Here is a 24,297-nt window from a genome sequence, read left to right on the forward strand (position 1 = left end):
CACAAACGGCTCACTTCCAAACAATTATTTTTCATATTTGCAACTATTTAGATTTAAGAAAAAGTTATTCATCATTGAAATGGTTATGAAATACAGCTATAATAATTTATGGTCATGAAATACAGCTTGAAATACCGGTGTCTTTTTAGGGGTAAAGGTGAAATCTTCCACAAACGGCTCACTTCCAAACAATTATTTTTCATATTTGCAACTATTTAGATTTAAGAAAAAGTTATTCATCATTGAAATAGTTATGAAATACAGCTATAATAATTTATGGTCATGAAATACAGCTTGAAATACCGGTGTCTTTTTATGGGTTAAAGGTGAAATCTTCCACAAACGGCTCACTTCCAAGCAATTATTTTTCATATTTGCAACTATTTAGATTTAAGAAAAAGTTATTCATCATTGAAATGGTTATGAAATACAGCTATAATAATTTATGGTCATGAAATACAGCTTGAAATACCGGTGTCTTTTTATGGGTTAAAGGTGAAATCTTCCACAAACGGCTCACTTCCAAGCAATTATTTTTCATATTTGCAACTATTTAGATTTAAGAAAAAGTTATTCATCATTGAAATGGTTATGAAATACAGCTATAATAATTTATGGTCATGAAATACAGCTTGAAATACCGGTGTCTTTTTATGGGTTAAAGGTGAAATCTTCCACAAACGGCTCACTTCCAAACAATTATTTTTCATATTTGCAACTATTTAGATTTAAAAAAAAGTTATTCATCATTGAAATGGTTATGAAATACAGCTATAATAATTTATGGTCATGAAATACAGCTTGAAATACCGGTGTCTTTTTATGGGTTAAAGGTGAAATCTTCCACAAACGGCTCACTTCCTAACAATTATTTTTCATATTTGCAACTATTTAGATTTAAGAAAAAGTTATTCATCATTGAAATGGTTATGAAATACAGCTATAATAATTTATGGTCATGAAATACAGCTTGAAATACCGGTGTCTTTTTATGGGTTAAAGGTGAAATCTTCCACAAACGGCTCACTTCCAAGCAATTATTTTTCATATTTGCAACTATTTAGATTTAAGAAAAAGTTATTCATCATTGAAATGGTTATGAAATACAGCTATAATAATTTATGGTCATGAAATACAGCTTGAAATACCGGTGTCTTTTTATGTGTTAAAGGTGAAATCTTCCACAAACGGCTCACTTCCAAGCAATTATTTTTCATATTTGCAACTATTTAGATTTAAGAAAAAGTTATTCATCATTGAAATGGTTATGAAATACAGCTATAATAATTTATGGTCATGAAATACAGCTTGAAATACCGGTGTCTTTTTATGGGTTAAAGGTGAAATCTTCCACAAACGGCTCACTTCCAAACAATTATTTTTCATATTTGCAACTATTTAGATTTAAGAAAAAGTTATTCATCATTGAAATGGTTATGAAATACAGCTATAATAATTTATGGTCATGAAATACAGCTTGAAATACCGGTGTCTTTTTATGGGTTAAAGGTGAAATCTTCCACAAACGGCTCACTTCCAAACAATTATTTTTCATATTTGCAACTATTTAGATTTAAGAAAAAGTTATTCATCATTGAAATGGTTATGAAATACAGCTATAATAATTTATGGTCATGAAATATAGCTTGAAATACCGGTGTCTTTTTATGGGTTAAAGGTGAAATCTTCCACAAACGGCTCACTTCCAAACAATTATTTTTCATATTTGCAACTATTTAGATTTAAGAAAAAGTTATTCATCATTGAAATGGTTATGAAATACAGCTATAATAATTTATGGTCATGAAATACAGCTTGAAATACCGGTGTCTTTTTATGGGTTAAAGGTGAAATCTTCCACAAACGGCTCACTTCCAAACAATTATTTTTCATATTTGCAACTATTTAGATTTAAGAAAAAGTTATTCATCATTGAAATGGTTATGAAATACAGCTATAATAATTTATGGTCATGAAATACAGCTTGAAATACCGGTGTCTTTTTATGGGTTAAAGGTGAAATCTTCCACAAACGGCTCACTTCCAAGCAATTATTTTTCATATTTGCAACTATTTAGATTTAAGAAAAAGTTATTCATCATTGAAATGGTTATGAAATACAGCTATAATAATTTATGGTCATGAAATACAGCTTGAAATACCGGTGTCTTTTTATGGGTTAAAGGTGAAATCTTCCACAAACGGCTCACTTCCAAACAATTATTTTTCATATTTGCAACTATTTAGATTTAAGAAAAAGTTATTCATCATTGAAATGGTTATGAAATACAGCTATAATAATTTATGGTCATGAAATACAGCTTGAAATACCGGTGTCTTTTTATGGGTTAAAGGTGAAATCTTCCACAAACGGCTCACTTCCAAACAATTATTTTTCATATTTGCAACTATTTAGATTTAAGAAAAAGTTATTCATCATTGAAATGGTTATGAAATACAGCTATAATAATTTATGGTCATGAAATACAGCTTGAAATACCGGTGTCTTTTTATGGGTTAAAGGTGAAATCTTCCACAAACGGCTCACTTCCAAACAATTATTTTTCATATTTGCAACTATTTAGATTTAAGAAAAAGTTATTCATCATTGAAATGGTTATGAAATACAGCTATAATAATTTATGGTCATGAAATACAGCTTGAAATACCGGTGTCTTTTTATGTGTTAAAGGTGAAATCTTCCACAAACGGCTCACTTCCAAGCAATTATTTTTCATATTTGCAACTATTTAGATTTAAGAAAAAGTTATTCATCATTGAAATGGTTATGAAATACAGCTATAATAATTTATGGTCATGAAATACAGCTTGAAATACCGGTGTCTTTTTATGGGTTAAAGGTGAAATCTTCCACAAACGGCTCACTTCCAAACAATTATTTTTCATATTTGCAACTATTTAGATTTAAGAAAAAGTTATTCATCATTGAAATGGTTATGAAATACAGCTATAATAATTTATGGTCATGAAATACAGCTTGAAATACCGGTGTCTTTTTATGGGTTAAAGGTGAAATCTTCCACAAACGGCTCACTTCCAAACAATTATTTTTCATATTTGCAACTATTTAGATTTAAGAAAAAGTTATTCATCATTGAAATGGTTATGAAATACAGCTATAATAATTTATGGTCATGAAATACAGCTTGAAATACCGGTGTCTTTTTATGTGTTAAAGGTGAAATCTTCCACAAACGGCTCACTTCCAAGCAATTATTTTTCATATTTGCAACTATTTAGATTTAAGAAAAAGTTATTCATCATTGAAATGGTTATGAAATACAGCTATAATAATTTATGGTCATGAAATACAGCTTGAAATACCGGTGTCTTTTTATGGGTTAAAGGTGAAATCTTCCACAAACGGCTCACTTCCAAACAATTATTTTTCATATTTGCAACTATTTAGATTTAAGAAAAAGTTATTCATCATTGAAATGGTTATGAAATACAGCTATAATAATTTATGGTCATGAAATACAGCTTGAAATACCGGTGTCTTTTTATGGGTTAAAGGTGAAATCTTCCACAAACGGCTCACTTCCAAACAATTATTTTTCATATTTGCAACTATTTAGATTTAAGAAAAAGTTATTCATCATTGAAATGGTTATGAAATACAGCTATAATAATTTATGGTCATGAAATACAGCTTGAAATACCGGTGTCTTTTTATGTGTTAAAGGTGAAATCTTCCACAAACGGCTCACTTCCAAACAATTATTTTTCATATTTGCAACTATTTAGATTTAAGAAAAAGTTATTCATCATTGAAATGGTTATGAAATACAGCTATAATAATTTATGGTCATGAAATACAGCTTGAAATACCGGTGTCTTTTTATGGGTTAAAGGTGAAATCTTCCACAAACGGCTCACTTCCAAACAATTATTTTTCATATTTGCAACTATTTAGATTTAAGAAAAAGTTATTCATCATTGAAATGGTTATGAAATACAGCTATAATAATTTATGGTCATGAAATACAGCTTGAAATACCGGTGTCTTTTTAGGGGTAAAGGTGAAATCTTCCACAAACGGCTCACTTCCAAACAATTATTTTTCATATTTGCAACTATTTAGATTTAAGAAAAAGTTATTCATCATTGAAATAGTTATGAAATACAGCTATAATAATTTATGGTCATGAAATACAGCTTGAAATACCGATGTCTTTTTATGGGTTAAAGGTGAAATCTTCCACAAACGGCTCACTTCCAAGCAATTATTTTTCATATTTGCAACTATTTAGATTTAAGAAAAAGTTATTCATCATTGAAATGGTTATGAAATACAGCTATAATAATTTATGGTCATGAAATACAGCTTGAAATACCGGTGTCTTTTTATGTGTTAAAGGTGAAATCTTCCACAAACGGCTCACTTCCAAGCAATTATTTTTCATATTTGCAACTATTTAGATTTAAGAAAAAGTTATTCATCATTGAAATGGTTATGAAATACAGCTATAATAATTTATGGTCATGAAATACAGCTTGAAATACCGGTGTCTTTTTATGTGTTAAAGGTGAAATCTTCCACAAACGGCTCACTTCCAAACAATTATTTTTCATATTTGCAACTATTTAGATTTAAGAAAAAGTTATTCATCATTGAAATGGTTATGAAATACAGCTATAATAATTTATGGTCATGAAATACAGCTTGAAATACCGGTGTCTTTTTATGGGTTAAAGGTGAAATCTTCCACAAACGGCTCACTTCCAAACAATTATTTTTCATATTTGCAACTATTTAGATTTAAGAAAAAGTTATTCATCATTGAAATGGTTATGAAATACAGCTATAATAATTTATGGTCATGAAATACAGCTTGAAATACCGGTGTCTTTTTATGGGTTAAAGGTGAAATCTTCCACAAACGGCTCACTTCCAAACAATTATTTTTCATATTTGCAACTATTTAGATTTAAGAAAAAGTTATTCATCATTGAAATGGTTATGAAATACAGCTATAATAATTTATGGTCATGAAATATAGCTTGAAATACCGGTGTCTTTTTATGGGTTAAAGGTGAAATCTTCCACAAACGGCTCACTTCCAAACAATTATTTTTCATATTTGCAACTATTTAGATTTAAGAAAAAGTTATTCATCATTGAAATGGTTATGAAATACAGCTATAATAATTTATGGTCATGAAATACAGCTTGAAATACCGGTGTCTTTTTATGGGTTAAAGGTGAAATCTTCCACAAACGGCTCACTTCCAAACAATTATTTTTCATATTTGCAACTATTTAGATTTAAGAAAAAGTTATTCATCATTGAAATGGTTATGAAATACAGCTATAATAATTTATGGTCATGAAATACAGCTTGAAATACCGGTGTCTTTTTAGGGGTAAAGGTGAAATCTTCCACAAACGGCTCACTTCCAAACAATTATTTTTCATATTTGCAACTATTTAGATTTAAGAAAAAGTTATTCATCATTGAAATAGTTATGAAATACAGCTATAATAATTTATGGTCATGAAATACAGCTTGAAATACCGGTGTCTTTTTATGGGTTAAAGGTGAAATCTTCCACAAACGGCTCACTTCCAAGCAATTATTTTTCATATTTGCAACTATTTAGATTTAAGAAAAAGTTATTCATCATTGAAATGGTTATGAAATACAGCTATAATAATTTATGGTCATGAAATACAGCTTGAAATACCGGTGTCTTTTTATGTGTTAAAGGTGAAATCTTCCACAAACGGCTCACTTCCAAGCAATTATTTTTCATATTTGCAACTATTTAGATTTAAGAAAAAGTTATTCATCATTGAAATGGTTATGAAATACAGCTATAATAATTTATGGTCATGAAATACAGCTTAAAATACCGGTGTCTTTTTATGGGTTAAAGGTGAAATCTTCCACAAACGGCTCACTTCCAAACAATTATTTTTCATATTTGCAACTATTTAGATTTAAGAAAAAGTTATTCATCATTGAAATGGTTATGAAATACAGCTATAATAATTTATGGTCATGAAATACAGCTTGAAATACCGGTGTCTTTTTATGGGTTAAAGGTGAAATCTTCCACAAACGGCTCACTTCCAAACAATTATTTTTCATATTTGCAACTATTTAGATTTAAGAAAAAGTTATTCATCATTGAAATGGTTATGAAATACAGCTATAATAATTTATGGTCATGAAATACAGCTTGAAATACCGGTGTCTTTTTATGGGTTAAAGGTGAAATCTTCCACAAACGGCTCACTTCCAAGCAATTATTTTTCATATTTGCAACTATTTAGATTTAAGAAAAAGTTATTCATCATTGAAATGGTTATGAAATACAGCTATAATAATTTATGGTCATGAAATACAGCTTGAAATACCGGTGTCTTTTTATGTGTTAAAGGTGAAATCTTCCACAAACGGCTCACTTCCAAGCAATTATTTTTCATATTTGCAACTATTTAGATTTAAGAAAAAGTTATTCATCATTGAAATGGTTATGAAATACAGCTATAATAATTTATGGTCATGAAATACAGCTTGAAATACCGGTGTCTTTTTATGGGTTAAAGGTGAAATCTTCCACAAACGGCTCACTTCCAAACAATTATTTTTCATATTTGCAACTATTTAGATTTAAGAAAAAGTTATTCATCATTGAAATGGTTATGAAATACAGCTATAATAATTTATGGTCATGAAATACAGCTTGAAATACCGGTGTCTTTTTATGGGTTAAAGGTGAAATCTTCCACAAACGGCTCACTTCCAAACAATTATTTTTCATATTTGCAACTATTTAGATTTAAGAAAAAGTTATTCATCATTGAAATGGTTATGAAATACAGCTATAATAATTTATGGTCATGAAATACAGCTTGAAATACCGGTGTCTTTTTATGGGTTAGAGGTGAAATCTTCCACAAACGGTTCACTTCCAAACAATAATTTTGCATATTGGCAGCTATTTAGATCTAAGAAAAACAGTTATTAATCATTGAAATTTCCTTAATTTGCAAAATCAATTATTGACACATTATTGAATATGAATGGAAAAAAAATTGCAAATAATTTTTTTTTTTTTTTCGGATTATATATTTTAGTATAAATATAATTTCGAAAATCTAACATATTTTTTCAATAAATATTCGATTGTTTTTTTATAATTGATTACCAAAATATATTTTTGCTAGTAATTAGAGCGCTTAAAAAAATAAATAAAAGGGACACCACTGTCCCCTCTGCGTCAAAGGGTTAATATTTACTATATACTATAAAATTTTGCTAACAATTATTGAAAATAAACCGACAACACAATGACCTTTGACAAAACTCTTAATTTTTTTTCTTCCAATTTTGATAAAAATTGATGGATACATACGTCACCTTGCTGTTTAAATAAATAATTTATGTAAGAGAGTAAAATAAGTAATTTCATTTATGAATGCAATCAGGTAGAATGTTAATCCATCATTTACGTTTTCTAGTACACCTAGTACCGAGTTATAGTTTTTAAATTAAATTTCAGATTTTAAGTCAATGTAAAGAAATCCAAGGTTGAATATATTTTTCATTATAACACTTTTCATTATATTTATGTGTCAAACAAATGTGAAAACTTTTAAATTATTTAAAATCTTATTTAAAATCACCTCATCCAAATTTTTTTTTTCGTTTAATTTCAGATTCCCTAATGCTAAAATTTTCGTCTAGGTTAATAAACATCTGTTAACGTAGAATTCATAACAAAAAAGCAAGTAATCTAACTCGATATACTATTTTAATCTGCTTAGTTGAGTTAATAATGTACACTATAATGCAGACAGAATTGAAAAATTTTGATTATTTTTCAATACGAAAACTAGAAAATGTATTCATTTTAAAGTTTACTTAGTATTTTATCAACTCATCTGGAAATTGTTATCGACTTACTAGAAAGCCATATCAACCTCATTTAGTCATTAACTTTTCTAGAGTGTATAATTTACTATTATTTACTACGTATAATTTACTACTATTATATTATTTTTGGTGCAGATGTGGTTTATCACATTTCTTTAAATTTACTTAATTTCTCCCTCAAATATTTTTTTATTAAGGAATTTTAACTCACAAGAAAAAATTTGTTATTGGGAAAGTTAGAAAATCTTTAACAGTGAATTTCCTTCATGAATGTCAACATTCCCTTAACCACTTTGCTGAATACCTGAAATTCAATCACTGCTCAGTCAAAATTCTGCCATTATTATCCCTATTTCACCACTAAACCTGAAAATATTTGATATTCAGCAGGTTCATTTACATTAATATTCCTTTACAATGCTTTATATCTGTGCATGTAAAAAATAAATATTTACGATGTAAATTAGCAATAATGATGTCAAACAAACATTATTATAGTTGATATTCATCATTTTAGTGAATGAATGTCAACATTAACAGGTGAAAAGAATAAAAGCATTTCCGAACATTCACCGAGCAAAGATGTGTGGCCGAGGCGCTAATTTGCAATTCAGCGACCCTTAACGACTAACTTCTTTGCAGATTTTCTTCTTGGCTGTAAGTTGTCTTAATTATAATACAAGTATTTCTATTAAAATTTGTTACTTAGGCTAAAAAAAAGTAAGGAATCAATTTTTTTATTATTTAAAAATGCCCAATACAGGAGCGGGTCGTTAAAGGCCGCTGGATTGGAAAATCGCGCTTGGGGCAAAATCAATTTAAAAAAAACTTAAACGATATAATCACTGCAGGGAAAAAAACAAGGATGCCCTCTTTAGCTGGATTCCAAGTGCTGTTGCCCCCTTCGCCCCCTCTTGCATACGACTGAAATATGTGAATGTCAGGGAATGCGACATTCACTAATGTCGGTCTATCACGATAACACAGTATGCATAACACAGTAATTAATTGATTATAAAAAGTTGTTAGCAGTCTGGAACAGACAATTTCATGGGCTAAACAAGATCTGCGTCATCATTCTGAAAGAATAATATTTTTCTCCAAGCCCTTCTTTAATTCGAGGAAAGCGAGAGCCCTAACACACCCCCATCAGATACAATTCCAGCAGATGTGAGACACTTGGAAGTGAAAATCTTCCCTCCTGTCCTTGTCGCATCTATTGGCGTAAATGGGCAATGTGTTTTTCTTTTTCTCTGCCGCGACTCGTCAACGTTTATTAATATTGTCGCCTGTATTTGAGCCAACCCGATGCAGTCAGTTGATATCTAAATGAGAATTTCCTTCCTAAGGTTTCCTCCACTCTTATAAAAACACTTGATTATTTTGAAGGCCAGCAGAAAAAGAAACGGTTGAAAAGATAAACATTCTTTGCTCGAAATTGAGACATTCAGAAGGAGACTATGCAATATGTAACGCTCTATTTATTTCGGAGTATTATATTTTTATCAAATTTGTTTCCATCAATTGTCTAGAATATTATTTTTTTCGATAAAAATCAATTCTTTATTTGATAGATGTAGCTGGTGGGAACGCAGCTTTTTCCAAATTTAGCAAACTTGAAATACAGGCGTAAAATTATGTTAACTTACTCAGTGTTTCCCAAACTTTTGTGTACCCTTTCTAAATTTTTCGTAACGCTGTGTACCATTAATAAAAAGAAAATGAATGTATGTCTACAAAAAATATACAAAAGTTTAAATTCACAACTGGCTGTTGACACCACTAATTATTAACTGTTAACTCTGCAAAAAATAGCCGATAGAAAAATACGTAATCGTAAATTTTCATGGCTAGCTTTGTTTTTTAAATAAAGTTTTTTGAAAATTTTTTTTGTTGCAAGATATTTTGCATAGGAACGCGTACCCCCGCTAAACTGTTCCCGTACCCCTGGGGGTACGCGTACCACACTTTATGAAACACTGAGTGAACTTGCGTAAAATAATGTGCATTTATCTTATTAAAAAAATCTATTTTAATCATCTGAAAAAATCATAATTACTATTATGTTACTGATACGACACTTAAAGAACAATTAAAAACATTGTTGTACTATATTTGATCAAAAATTTACACTTTTCAGTAACATAGTCCTGCTTGCAAAGAATACTGGCAACACCCCTGTATTATTTGTAGCACTGTAAAAATATATTAAAAAATTGCGTATTATTTTTCCAAATATTCCAAAAATTGATAGAAGATGTAAAAAAATATCAAAAATGGAAGAAGATTAAAGCATACTGTCTACTGCCGGTTGCTGTGGAAACCAATTATTTATTCTCAATAAGTTACGCATTTTCAGTTAGCTACCAATTTTGTCAACATGTGGGGCTGTTAACCGAGGAAAACTTTGAAAAAATATTTCCAAAGTAATCACCATTTTCAAAAACAACGTGGCACAATCTGAGACTAAAATTAAAGAAAAGTTGTGCAAATATTTCAATTACAATTATCTGAGACGAAATAGAAACTGTTGTTTCAGTTCTTCAGAGCCATTTAAGACGAACTTCTCTACTAATTTCGAAACTTAATAGAATAAGTAGAGAATAAATTGACTAATTTCGTAGGCAAAACGCGGAAAATAGCACATTTCTTATTTCTTCCGTTTTCATTCAATTGATTTTTTATATCACCAATCAGTACTGTAAAACTGGATTCTTTTTTTGTGAAAATGTAAAAATACTAGAAATGAAAAAAAATTAAAAAATACGGTGAATTTTTATTGTAGCATCTATCAATGATTGCCTTTCGTCTTCAAAGACGGAAGAGTTGGATCTCGTAAACTATCTCTATTTTACATAAAATGAAATTTACATAAAATTTACTGTATTGGTTGTACTGGTAATATGTACTGGTTGGGTAATTTTATGTAAAATCTCTATTTTACATAAAATTACCCAACCAGTACATATCCCCGTTTTTAAGGTTCTATCTCTTTAACGTCCATGCTAAGAATTCCTCGTAATTTTGTCCCTGCTTAGACAACGTAGACAGCGTCTGAGGTGGTACTCTTCTCTCCAAAATTCCACAAGAGAGGACTTACAGTTTTAACGTGCGCCTTGCTACGTATACACGCCAATTATTTTGTTACCTGTTTGGATCGAACTCGTGATCTACTGGTACTTTATCAGCGAATGAGTGACGCCTTAACCGACTGCGCCGTTTGAGCGCTTTCTATTTCCCATCATGGTCTTCAAACACCTTAACATTAAGTTGTTGTTTTTTTCGAAAGTGCAAAAAAATATTCGAAGAAGTTTACGAAATATGAAAATTAGTTCATAGATGCATAGTAAAGATAGTTGAGGTTTTGAAAAAAAAATTGAAAGGCTATTTACTAATATGATAGATTTAAAAGAGTCTATTGGAGTTGAGCTACAAACGAGGCGACTGTCAAAACGGATGAAATTGTGTAAATAGTGTCAAAAATGATTCGTATAAACAGGTGAGTGATTATTCGAGAGCTTTCTAAAGAACTAAAATCCGAAAAATTAAGAAATGAGATATTCATGAAAGTGCAAGTAATGGTTTGTTTACTTGCACTTTCATCACGAAAATGCTCTTCATCATGCTTCGCTTCTGATTTATCAAAGAAAGGAGTTCAGTGTAGTCATCTCCGCGTTGCTCTTTGGATTTTTTTCCTGTCGATTTCTGATTTATCCCAAAAATAAAAGCCTCCCTAAAAGACAAAAGTTTTGATTTCATTGATTCATCTTCATATTTTTTCATATAAATGAAATTTTTTATAAAGTACAGTTAAGAACTCAGTTTAAAAGGATTCAACTATTTTGGTGCGTTCTAATGTGGAGCTTATGGTCAGGGCCGGATTTAAGCTTGGCTGGGCCCTAAGCTACTGAAAATGATGGGGCCCTTTTAAGTTAAATTCTATTTCTATACACCTAAAGTAAACTGACGTATTTTTTATTGCTGAATATTAACTTTATATTATTAAAAATTTGATAATATTGCTTGATTTTTAAATATATTGATTGTGATGGGACTATAATGTAGAGCCTTTCTATTATTGCACATACTTTTTGAACCAGGAAGAAAACAGCAACTCTTTTTAAGAGCATCATAAGTACAGAGTAAAGATTTGGCATGCTAGAAGAACCATTATATGTTTAACAGAGTTTTTTTTTTCTTGAAATTCTGATTACATGTTATTTGGAATTTTAAATGATATTTATTTATTTATTTTTGCGACTTTTTTTTCTTCATTGTTTTTTTTCTTGACGTTACGTTTCGCTTTGCTGCTCTATGACTTAGAATCATGAAATTATGAAGGTGTGTCAAAAATAAGCAAGGAATTAGAAAGAACATAAGAAAACACATTTTAATTATTAGTTTTATTTTTTTTTATAACCGCCGTTGAACAACCGACTTAATTTTGAGTTTACGACTACAAATGTTTAACTCCGTATAATATTGAATAATCCCCTTATAATTTTGAACTCAATCCAGAAGACAAGAGAACTGGATCAGTACCCAGAGGTATTGATTTGTTGTGAGAACTTAGAGGACTTTGTGACCACGGCAGATTTAACATGCACCAGTCACCATTTTATACATGGGTATTCTTCGGCCGGCTGGATTCGAAATCCCATTCTCACGAACACGAGTTCAACGCCCTACCAACCAGGCTATCCCGGCCAAATTATTAGTTTATTTTATAATAGTCATTGAACAGCCAACCTAATTTCGAGTTTACGACTACTAATGTTCAACTTATTAGACTTCTAATTTTAAACTCAATTCAGAACACAAGGGAACTCCAGGATCAAGTATTGGAATAAATTTTTGTCTTGGAAGGGGACGTTTTGATGGAACTGACCAGCATTTAAGTTACATGATGAGGAAAACCACAAAAGCTTTCCACTGTCAGTCTGACAACAAGGGGACTCTAACCTATGATCCGTCTACCACTGAGGATATTTTACTTCGGCACAGTGGCTGCTGTAAGCAGGGTGTATAATTCGTATCGACCAGTCGACCCTGGGATTCGAACTCAGTGCCCTTGAGTCCATCTTCACTGGGTAATAACTCTGCAGGAGGTACCAATTTTATTGATTTGCCAAATTTTAGTCATCTTCAAAATGTAAATAGAAATTCAATCGTAATTTTTGTAGAATAAAAAGATGGAAATAAATCGTTTTTCCTCTTAATCTGCAATGATTAATCAGAAGCAACCATGAGGGTTAGTGTGCAAAATGAACAGGGGGTGTAGCTTTCTAGTTTTTTAAATACTTGTTAAATTATTAGTTTTTAACATGCATACTTTAAGAAAAATAAGAAATACATTTCTCAGTATTAAGAAATAATAATTAAAAACTGTCATCAGCTGGAATAGAACCCGCGATCTCACAGTTTTGTGTTAGATTTCCTAACCATCAGCCCCAAATATACACACCTGCCTTGCGGATATTTATTTATTACTATTTTTTTTCTTTAAATTTAATAAATGAAGTCATTTGGATACTTGACATTCTTGAACTGGATACTTTAAATGCTTGACATTCGTTATTACAGAATGAAAAGCTTTGAAAGACAAATATTAGTTAATGTTTAATAATATTTAATTAAAGAAAAAACATAACCCGTAATGAAATCTAATGAATTGTACCTGATAAATTTTGTGACAGAAAAAAAAATTGAAGCCTGATACATGTCCGGATTTTTGAAACACTTTCTAATTTTACTATTTAATCAAATTGGTTTTGATGTCTTTCATCCCGCCTGTCTCATTAGTGATTCAGCATATTTCGATATCATTTTTGATTCGTTCTTACTTAATATTAATTTGTTTGCGACAATTAATTTGTATAACTTTTTTACTACATTTTTGAGAGGAGTTTAAATATATAATATCGAGGCATTAACTGAAGTTAAATTGACTTTTTTTGTATGCCTCTTTTACTTACATCATCCACACACCCACACGGGACCGACTGCTTCTTAGAAAAAAATATTAAATATTCTCTTGATCAAATGATGGGACAAAATTATCCTTTTAAACAAATCAAAAACTTTTCTACCTTTTAAAATTGTTTATTTTTAAATAATTTATTAATACTCAAGTTGTTTAAAAGATATGTTCCTTTTCATTGACAACACAGTTTCATATTTTATCTAGTCATTTATTTATATTTTTTAAAATTATTTTTTATTTCTTTATATTTTATTAAATTAAATGCATAGATTTAAAAAAGAGAAAAACAAATCTGCCAAAATTTTATAAGTAGTTTCAATTTGCAATTTTAAGAAGTTATTTCGACTTTGCTTTAAAAATTTGAAATCCTTATAAATTAAAAAATTTAGATGCCTTATTAACTTTAAACACATAATAACAACAAAAATCAGGGAGTTAAAAATAGAAACAAGTATGATCAATAAACAATAAAATCATAAGCTAACTAAATAAATGAATTTTGTGTACGAAATATCATATTTTACAAATTAAACATAATTCATATTTGGGGGATACATGGAGAATTTGGTCAGACAGGAGGTTTGAACAACATTTTTACATATATATTTAAACATTTGTTTAGCTGATGATCACTTGATTTCGATGCTCTACCAAGCAATATCACATGTTGCTTCTGTCTATTAGCAGTAAGAGTAAAAGTAAAGTAAAATCACATCTGTTATCTCAATTTCATCCAAAATAAACCAAATCAAGAATTTTGGCAGATAGGCCTGTCAAAGAGGGAATTGAATAGTTTCCCACCATTTAAATAAATAAAGAAAGGAGTTCACGGATTCATGTACGATTAATTTGGAAAATAACAAATTAAAATCAATTACAATAATTAAGTAAATTAAACAATTAAGCTAGTTAAAACATTTAGGATAATTAAAAGGAAAAAGAGCTTTTGTAATAAATTGGAAAAAATGTATTTTGCAAGAAAGAAAAGTTAAAATTAAACGAGAAGCTCTTTAACGACAATGAAACACAACGGAAATCTCGAAACAGAGTGACCCTAAACAAGATTCTCCCACAGCCCTAGAAATTTTTTGCCCAGAAATCAGACAAATGGGTGTTTCTGTGGACAAAAGAGCCCACAGCAATTTAAAGAAGCTGAAAATATTTCCCACAGTGTAAATTGAGGCGGCTATTTGACTACTCCATGGAGTACCGCTTTTTAGGATCCATGGACTACTCCCATCACTGGTAGCTACGAAAGCTACAGGATATTTTCATCAGTCAAAAGACCTTTTTATTGCTCTTTTGGTTAAAAAAGTGAAGAGTAACAATTATTTTATATTTGTAAACACTTTTATTAGATTTTGAAAAGCGTTCGCCAATGTAAAAAAGAAAAAAAAGTATTTTAGGCTTCAGAGCGCTCCAGCTCCGAATAAAACTTTAAAAAAAGAGGGAAAAAGTTGTATCTGGGGGCCCTTGCCATCTCGGGGCCCCAAGCTACAGCTTATTTAGCTTATACGTAAATCCGGCCCTGCTTATGGTGAAGCTAACTTTTTGATATCAGAAAACCTCAAACTATACATGAAGCAATCTGAAACAGACTCAATTATTTCAGAAAATTCAATGAGATTTAATACCTTTTTGATGAGTTTTATTTTCTTTAATCTGTGGTGGTTGGTTGTGTCCAGGAGATGAATAGACGTAGTTTACAATTTAATTAGTATTTATTTTAATATTTAATTATAACGAACACAAGGGAAAACATGAAAGTTAGAGCAGTGCGTCTACAATGGCGGTTAGACTTTTTCTTTCGCGCGGAATGACAGAGACAGTTACTGATCGTAACTGTTGCGGTTACGATTAAGTTAAGTTCAGTCGCCGCAAATCCAACGAAGGAAAAGTTTTTGAATTACTTATAAGAACATGTTTATACAAGCCAGAAGGTTCATTATTATGAACCTTCTGGCCATAACCAGAAACCAATAACCAGAAACCAATAACCAGAGGCCAATAACCAGAAGGTTCATTATTATGAACCTTCTGGTTACTCAAGTAAACGATCTGGTAATTATTGGTTAGTTAGTAATGTGATTTGATTGAGCAATCAGTGCAAGTACCTTCTATGTTGAATACTTCCAACATACTTAATTCCCTATTTCTAAAATCTAAAAAGAAGAAAGTTGGTTATAGATCTAAAAAGCTAATCTAAACAAGCAGCACATGAATAAACATCATTCTTGAACTTTGTAGCTCTTATCATCATGTTCCATTAACATTTTATGGGCTTATATACTTAAAACAGTTCAAAATTTAATATCGTATTTCTTATTACGCTATAAAACAATTGTTTTGGGTTACACATGGTCTACTTTTTCACTTAATCATAAATACTGAATATATTTGAGGTTGGTGCGAATTAGACAACCTGTTTCCTTAATCATACCACATGGAGACCTTATGAAAACAAATATAAGTACTTTCTACGCAAATATTATTACCAAAAAAATATGAGTTGCTAAATCACAGTATATTAAAATATTTATATTGTACATTTATTATGTTTATTGTGTATTGTGTAATATTTATATCTTATATTTATCATATTAGTAAAATATTATAATTGTAATTCATGACTGATAAAAATTTAAATGAGAGAAGCGGTACAATTAAGCAACTTTCCTGTATATAAGCTTCGCCACTGAAGGAAATGGAAAAATATATTCTCAAATTTTTCAGTTTCAGAAACTACAATAAATTGAGTTAGAGATAAATAATAATAGTTGGTAAACAAGCTGAATTATTTTAAATTTCCCGCAAACATTACAAACGTGAAGGAAATACGTTGTGACGAATAAATTCTTGACTTCCGTACTTGGAAGTTGGAACAAAAAACGCATTTTTCTTGTTAAAATGAAAGGAAATTAACTCATCGTCGATTCCAAGCTGCAATATTTGGCTCTAATTGTCATGAAGAATATAAAATTTATTTGATTTGTTTGAGTTCAGTGACTGTTTGTTTACGGTGGATGTAAAAATTATTAGATAATCAATAGAGGAGGAAAAAAACATTGTACGGAAACATTAAAATATCACTGTAGTCTATAAAAAAGATTTACTATGCATATTAATCATTGTACTTATTTAGTTGTATGTATAATTAGTTGTGCCTACAACTAATTATACCTACAACTGAATAATTAAAATGAATTAATTTTATAATTAAGTAGTTCATTAATCTGAAATCTCTAAACTGTTTTCTGTATTAGCATAAAAAATTTTATAATTACTATTTATCATGTTTCAAACAAATGAGATACTTTTTAATTATTAAATAATAATACTTAATAACAGATAGAAAATAATAGTCAGAAAAATTATTAACTTTAAGGTTATTATATAAAAATTATTGAACAAAATGAGCTGGAGGTTGTGAGTTCGATCCTGACAGCCGACTGAACAATAGACGTGTATAGCAAGGTGCTCGTTAAATCTCTTGTGACTGAAAGCCCTCCCATTTATTGTAATATAAGAGTTTGGTAAGAGGGATACAAGATTAGGAGCTGTCACGTAGTCTGACCAAATTTCGTAGCATTCCTATCATAGCTGTAGCCATTTTTAGGACAACATAGCCTAAAAATGGGCCTAGGTGCTTGGTCATGATTGAGTGATGATGATGAGCAAAACCACAATAATTGGTCCCACCTAACTATTTTCTTCGAAACATTACAAATTATATTTGTGCATTTTCACTTTATAAGTCATGTAAGTCATTTCATTATTTCTTAAGTAATCATAGAAAAATTTTAATACGGAAAAAAAGTTTGCAGAGTCAAACGTTTTTGTAATATTTTTCCGGCGGACAAAATCGATGATGGCGATTCAACTTATATTTTAAAAAAATATGATCGAAATTTCCTAACAATCTGAGCATTATATCACCGGATATCTTCGTTCATCAAATGCTCTCGTCAAGTACTTGAAAATGCCACTTAAAATAGTCTGAATCGAAACTCCAATTCCGATAAGCTTAATTCCCGATATCTAAAAGTTTGTTTCACGTTTTGACTTTTAATTGAAGAGCTAAACTATTTAACGGGGACATTTCGGCATCCAGCTATACCTTAGTATTGTTTCCAGATGGGAATTTCTTAAGTTTCCGGACTTCTGACTAGATAACATCATTAAAAAAAAAGAGAAATATCTCAGCAGGGGTGCATAAATATCTGAATATATTGTAGCAATACCTCAACGCAAAGGGAATTTTCTCAATTAATATGCTATATATATATAAATTTCTCAGAGTGTTTTTCAACAAAAACTATTTCCTGAATTTAATGTAAACCATGAAAATATGGTTTACATTAAGTTGTCTCAAGTTTATAATTTTGTAATTATAATTATAAATATATCATAATTGCGTAAATGATTATAAATTTTTGTTTAGCAAATTATCAACAGGTTTTTTTTTTTTTTTTTTTTTCAAAAATAAATATGCCCCTCTAATATTTGGCGAGAAAATACAAGCCGTTCTAAGGCAACCTAGGCGGGAAAAGCGAATTTACCTATTTCCTGTTGAAAAGATGCAATTTGGAAAGACCCTTTGAGGTAATTGCGAAACAGCGGTTAAATATATAATTATACAAAATAGAATGCAAGTGAAATCTTTTGAGTTTTTTAAAAGTGGCAAACTTAAATTTTTAAGTGTTGATTAAGAAGGCCTTTTTCCTTTCTGCAATCTTACTTCATTTTAACTCAAACATAACTTAGCCTAAATTTTCTACATTTTTGACATTTTGGAGTATTTTATTTTAGGATTCTATTTTGAGAGTTAAATTTTTTCTACTTTAACAGTTTCGAGTTTCAGGTAAGTAAAAAACGATCCATCTAGAATTGATAAATAACATTTAATATTGAATAATCACTTTTTATTCAATGTGTTAAACAAAATGAGATCATTTTTACTGGTTGTGATATTCGATTGCAACCTTGGGCTTTTATTTTCTCAACTTTATACTTGTTAACCAATTAGGATTAAAAAGTGATCACATTCCAAAATCAACAAGACTACCGTAATTTTTGATGTTATTTATTTTGATAATGAGATTAGAAAAAAGCTTTCAAAAACTACAAAGAATTCTAATTTGTCATTTTTCTTTCAATGCATCTTATTTTCTGATACATTTTTTGTGCAATCTATTTGAATTGATATTGTGTATAAACCATGATGTATTTCCAAGGTTGAAATTTTATTATTTTTCGAACGTTTATGTTCAGAAGCTGAATTTGAAGCAAATTTTACATGTTCTTTTATAAACTTTTAATCGTTATATAATTAAATACATTATTTAAATATTTTTATTGCTCGAAAAACATCAATTTATGACATATTGTTTCATTTTGCATTTTAATATTACGAAAATTTGCGTTACTGCGAAAAAATAGCAAATAAATTTTGGAAAAACACCCGTGCAAGTTATCATACTTGTAAATAAGAACAATACAAATTGTGTTTTTTTTTATCAAATCAAACATTTATAAAAAGATAAAATGCTATTGAAAATATGATTAATAAATGTCATTAAAAATATTTTTGAAAATGTAAAAATCAAAAAACATCAGAAATAGAGAAAGATGAAAAAAGGAAAAACTGAGAAAATAATTATATTTTCCAATTTTTTAAATTAACTTTTTGGCAATTAAGAATTTTAGCGAAATTTTCCAAAATTTAGAAATTTTTGATTTGCATATTGGTTTTAGGGAACCGCACAAATTTACTGACAAAATATAAAATTTAAAGTCAATATGTCTTAAAAATAATTTGTAAATATAATAACCTCAAATGGCTCGTAAATAAAATCACTTCAAATACTTAGTAAATATAATAACTTTCAAGCTTAACTAGATTCTCTTCAAAGTTGAAGAAAATAAATTTTAAACTGACAATTGTCAAAATCATAAATTGTTGACCAATAGAAATTGTAGAAACGTCGATTGAAATTATTTTTTTTAAATTTTATTTCCCTCATTTAAAGTTCAATTAAGAAAACTTCTATTGCTCAAAAAATAAATTTATTTTGTACATTGTACTATTTAAAGTTGCGGAATATATTAAAAAAGTTTTGCGTTCCATAAACTTCAGCTCTTGATGACTGATCTTTTCATGGTTGATTTAACAAATTTAATAAGTTCATTATTCGACTCAATTAGTGACCTAACAACTTTATTATGTAACTATTGTTGACTAAACTAATGATTCTATTGAAACAATACATTAATAAGTCTTTTGTTTTAATTAATAAGAGAAGAGTTCCAATTACAATAAAGGCTTCGAACTATTGCTTTTTCAGTTTTTATTTCATTAAGAATAAAATCTATCATTTTTATATGGATAAATTTAATTATTTAAAAGTCTTTTCATTGTTTATTTGACAAATTTAACTATATCTTAATGATATTTAACATTATTTTAGATTGTATAAACACGTTTGAAACAAACTGAAAAGATTAAGGATCAAACCCATTCTAAAATAAATTATGCGAACAGAATACGAAGTTTAAATAAAATATTAATAATAACATCTACGGAAAGTGTCTGTGTGACGTGATAATTTAAATTCTAGTGTCCTGAACATGAATTTAGTTAAACTATCTGCAGAATTTTACACATTAATATGAACCGTATGCCAATGCATTATTTGTTTAAAACTTGTCAGTTAGTTTGTTTTTTATTTTAAAAAAATAGCCCGTCCAGTTTCACTAGCTCGAGACATTTCTTTTTTTTTTAACTGCTTTATTGTACCTCGTGTTTTTTCTCCATTTCACTTTTAGACCAGGCATAGTTTCTATCCCTGTTCAACATTGTTATCTTGTACATGCATTTTTATAATTTTTTTCTTCCTTCAGTTAAAAACGGTGTTGCCGTATCCTACTTTTAAGCCATTTTACTTATTAGGTTGCTTCTAAACAGTAGCACATTTGAAATTTTGTAACTAATTAATCTGAAAATGTTAACATTTGTATCATCACAACATATTAACATTTGTACCATCATGACATGTTAAAATATGTTAACAATTGAATCATCAAAATAAATTAACTTTTGTATTTCAATCAGTTAAAAAGAATTGAAACACTCAGTTAAAAAATAACTAATTACTAAAATTAATTTTCGGCGAAAACTAATTTTAGTTACCCTAAAATTAGTTTTCGCCGAAAATTAATTTTAGTAATTAGTTATTTTTTAACTGAATGTTTCAATTCTTTTTAACTGATTGAAATACGAAAGTTAATTTATTTTGATGATTCAATTGACTGATAAATGCGTAACGAAACAAGCATTTGATTAGTTTAATTAGTATGAGTTATGTAATGAGTTAATAAGAACCACGATGGTGCAGGGGATAGAACGTTCACCTTCCAATAAAGTGAACAGGGTTCGAATTCCAGTGATGGCTGGTCGATATGATTTCCGCATCCGGCTTGCACCGACCACAGCTCTTAAGAAATAGTAAATGGAATACTTGGTAAATGAAATTTTGATCACATAAATCCATAGCAAATACAGGTGATATCGTGTTTTTTCCCCTAACCACACGTACAATAAATTGATTAGTTTTATTATGTTAATTTTTAGAATTCAAGTTTTATCCTCAAAATGTACAAAAATGTCAGTAATATTATTCAAGCTTTTAGTTCATTTTTTAAATGCTTTCCTTTTTTTCATTTTAGGTAAGCAAATATGGATCTGCTTTCTGGTTTGAAAAACTTCTTTAGAGTGGACACGACTACAATAGACAACAACATATTCCGTTTGCATTACAAAGTGACTTCAGCCATCCTGATAGCTTTTAGTATGCTTGTAACTGGACGTCAGTACCTTGGCGATCCTATTGATTGCATTCCACAGAAAGGGGAGATACCCGAGAACATGCTGGACACTTTCTGTTGGGTTCATACAACATATAGTTTACCCGATGCTTGGCACAAACAAGTCGGCGTAGATGTTGCTTACCCAGGAGTTGACAAGTTCAAAGAAGGAGACGAAAGAGTCTTCCATGCTTACTATCAATGGGTATGCTTCGTTCTTTTCTTGCAAGCCCTTTTGTTTTATGTACCACGATTTTTCTGGAAAGCCATGGAAGGAAAAAGAATTAAAAATTTGATCATGGGTCTAAATTGCCCCATAGTTGCCGAAGAGACAAAAGCTGCGAACAAGAAACTTCTTGTCGACTACCTTGTAGCAAATCTCAACAACAACAATTTGTATTTTGCGCATTATATTCTTGCCGAAATTATGAACTTTGTGAATGTGGTTGGACAAATGTTTTTGATGGATGTTTTCCTGGGTGGGGAGTTCTCAAAATACGGCACGGAAGTTCTCAAATTCACTGAGTACGATGGTTCCATACGTTTCGATCCTATGGTTAAAGTGTTTCCCAGGGTCACAAAGTGTACGTTCCATAACTTCGGATCAAGCGGCGACGTGCAGAAGATCAACACGCTGTGCATATTACCCATCAACATCATAAATGAAAAGATATACATTTTCCTCTGGTTCTGGTTTGTTATCCTTGCAGTACTTTCTGGTTTAGTTTTGGTGTACAGATCGGTGATTATATTTTGGCCAGAATCGCGCTTCTTTATTTTGCGCTCAAGGAATCGAATTGCTGAACCACACTGCATTGAAGCAGTTGTTAGGAAGTCAAAATTGGGAGATTTTCTAGTTTTAGATTTGTTAGCCAAAAATTTAGATTCTTTACATTTCCGCGACATTGTTAGAGAGTTTTCAACAAGGGTCGGCGAGAAGCATTTGGACTATGTGACATGTTAAATTGGCATTCTGACATAAAATTGAGACAATCAAATTAAGAGCTGTGATTACTTTAGAGAGCTTATAGAAAAAAAAAGCTTTGCTATGTTTGTTATTGAGGGTTCCTTATCACCACTGTTACTCGTTTAAAAAGTTCTGCTTCACGTCAACAACGTGTATGAACGCATTAATTAACTTTAACTAGTTCATGCTAAACAGCCATAGCATTTATTTAAAATATTGTCATGGCTAGAGAGCTTATTTAATTAGTTGACTTGTGACAAATGAAGTGGAAAATTAATATAGTTATTATTTTTTAAAAACATTACTATTAATATTTTCCTTGTTATGTACATATTGTTTTCTGTTTATAACATATTTTGTAGAATTTATATAAATTTATTTGCTTCATTTGTATAATTTTATTTAAACGTTTCAAATCTTCAACATTATCCACTTAGCATTAAAATATTAATGTAATAGTTTCTTATTTGTTAAATTCGACTGTTCTTGTACTTTTTTTCAACTTTTATTTATTAATTTTTTCTCAAATTTACTTTTGTGTCCTTGCAAGTTGATACCGATGAGTTTTATTTTATGATAATTTTTTGCACAAATCTGCATGTTAATTCAAAACTATTTTCATAACTTCTACAAATATTTATCATAGAAATGTAATATTTTGAAATGTAATGAAGCAAAACTGTGATAAGCCAGTCACATTCACTGTAAATTTTACTTGAAGATTTTGTTAAATTGCATTAAGCGCACAAAAATATAGTAATTTTGCTCTGTTTATGATGCGAAAATTTAATGTCGTTGGAATAAATCAAGTATATGTCGAATAACTAACTCAGAAAATACTGTGGAATGTTTTTTTTTTCAATTTTACATGGTAAAAATTTTGTACAAATTTGTTGTTAAATTATAGAATTTAAGAACCAGTTTACTGTGTATACGACTGGGAGTATTGTTTATTTTTGAAATAAAAAATTTCAACATTGAAAATAAGACTATATTTATTTTAATATCGTAATAGAATGGTAAATACTAATGAGTACGGTAGGCCAAAAAAAGTGGTTTCTATTTTTTAGTGCAAAATAAAACTAAATTTTTTCCACTCAAAACATTAAATTTAATCAAATATCAATTTTATTCAATGATCTTTTGCCATCGTTCTCGTTTCATGATTGATTCTTCGCTCATAGAACTTATCGGTAAAAAATTTAACCAAGTGCAATTTGAGGTCCTTGTTATTACTGAAATTTTACCTATTTTGAAGAGTTTTGTAAATTATGATCTGATGGTGCAAGGTCCAAGCCATATCAGGGGTGTGAAATCACTTTTCAACCAAGTTCCAATATTTTGCACACGTTGTTAAAGATGCGTGAAACATTGTATTGTCACGGTGACTCAAGATTCCTTTGTGATTGTCTATCCCCAACCTAACCCCGAAATTATACCTCTGGTTTCTAATTTATTTTTAAGTTTACAAAACTTTTTAAATAGCAAAAAGTTTAGCAATGACGATGACCTCAAATCGTACTTGTTTGAGTTTTCGCTTATAAGCATCGGAAGTTTTATGAGCAGCAGGATCATGA

General features: G+C 29.7%; 1 protein-coding gene across 6 annotated transcripts in view; it reads left to right on the top strand.

The window, feature by feature from the left end:
* The window catches only part of LOC107449238 (innexin inx2), a 33,401-nt gene extending 9,697 nt beyond the window's left edge, over positions 1-23,704 (top strand). For 3 of the 6 annotated variants that reach the window (XM_016064727.4, XM_016064759.4, XM_016064735.4), the window contains exon 2: positions 21,616-23,704. In XM_016064727.4, coding sequence (XP_015920213.2) covers positions 21,626-22,717 — 1,092 coding nt within the window. In that variant the 5' untranslated portion in view covers positions 21,616-21,625 and the 3' untranslated portion in view covers positions 22,718-23,704. Of the gene's footprint in view, positions 1-17,528; positions 17,650-18,377; positions 18,752-21,615 lie in introns of those variants that run through there. The other 3 variants (XM_016064751.5, XM_016064744.4, XM_016064717.4) reach the window with 3 other exon arrangements.
* The last annotated feature ends 593 nt before the right edge of the window (positions 23,705-24,297 follow it).

Source organism: Parasteatoda tepidariorum, chromosome 3 (genome assembly GCF_982258835.1).
Source record: "Parasteatoda tepidariorum strain Cologne lab strain chromosome 3, Ptep-v5.0, whole genome shotgun sequence".
In the NCBI taxonomy this organism is placed as follows: Eukaryota; Metazoa; Arthropoda; class Arachnida; order Araneae; family Theridiidae; genus Parasteatoda; species Parasteatoda tepidariorum.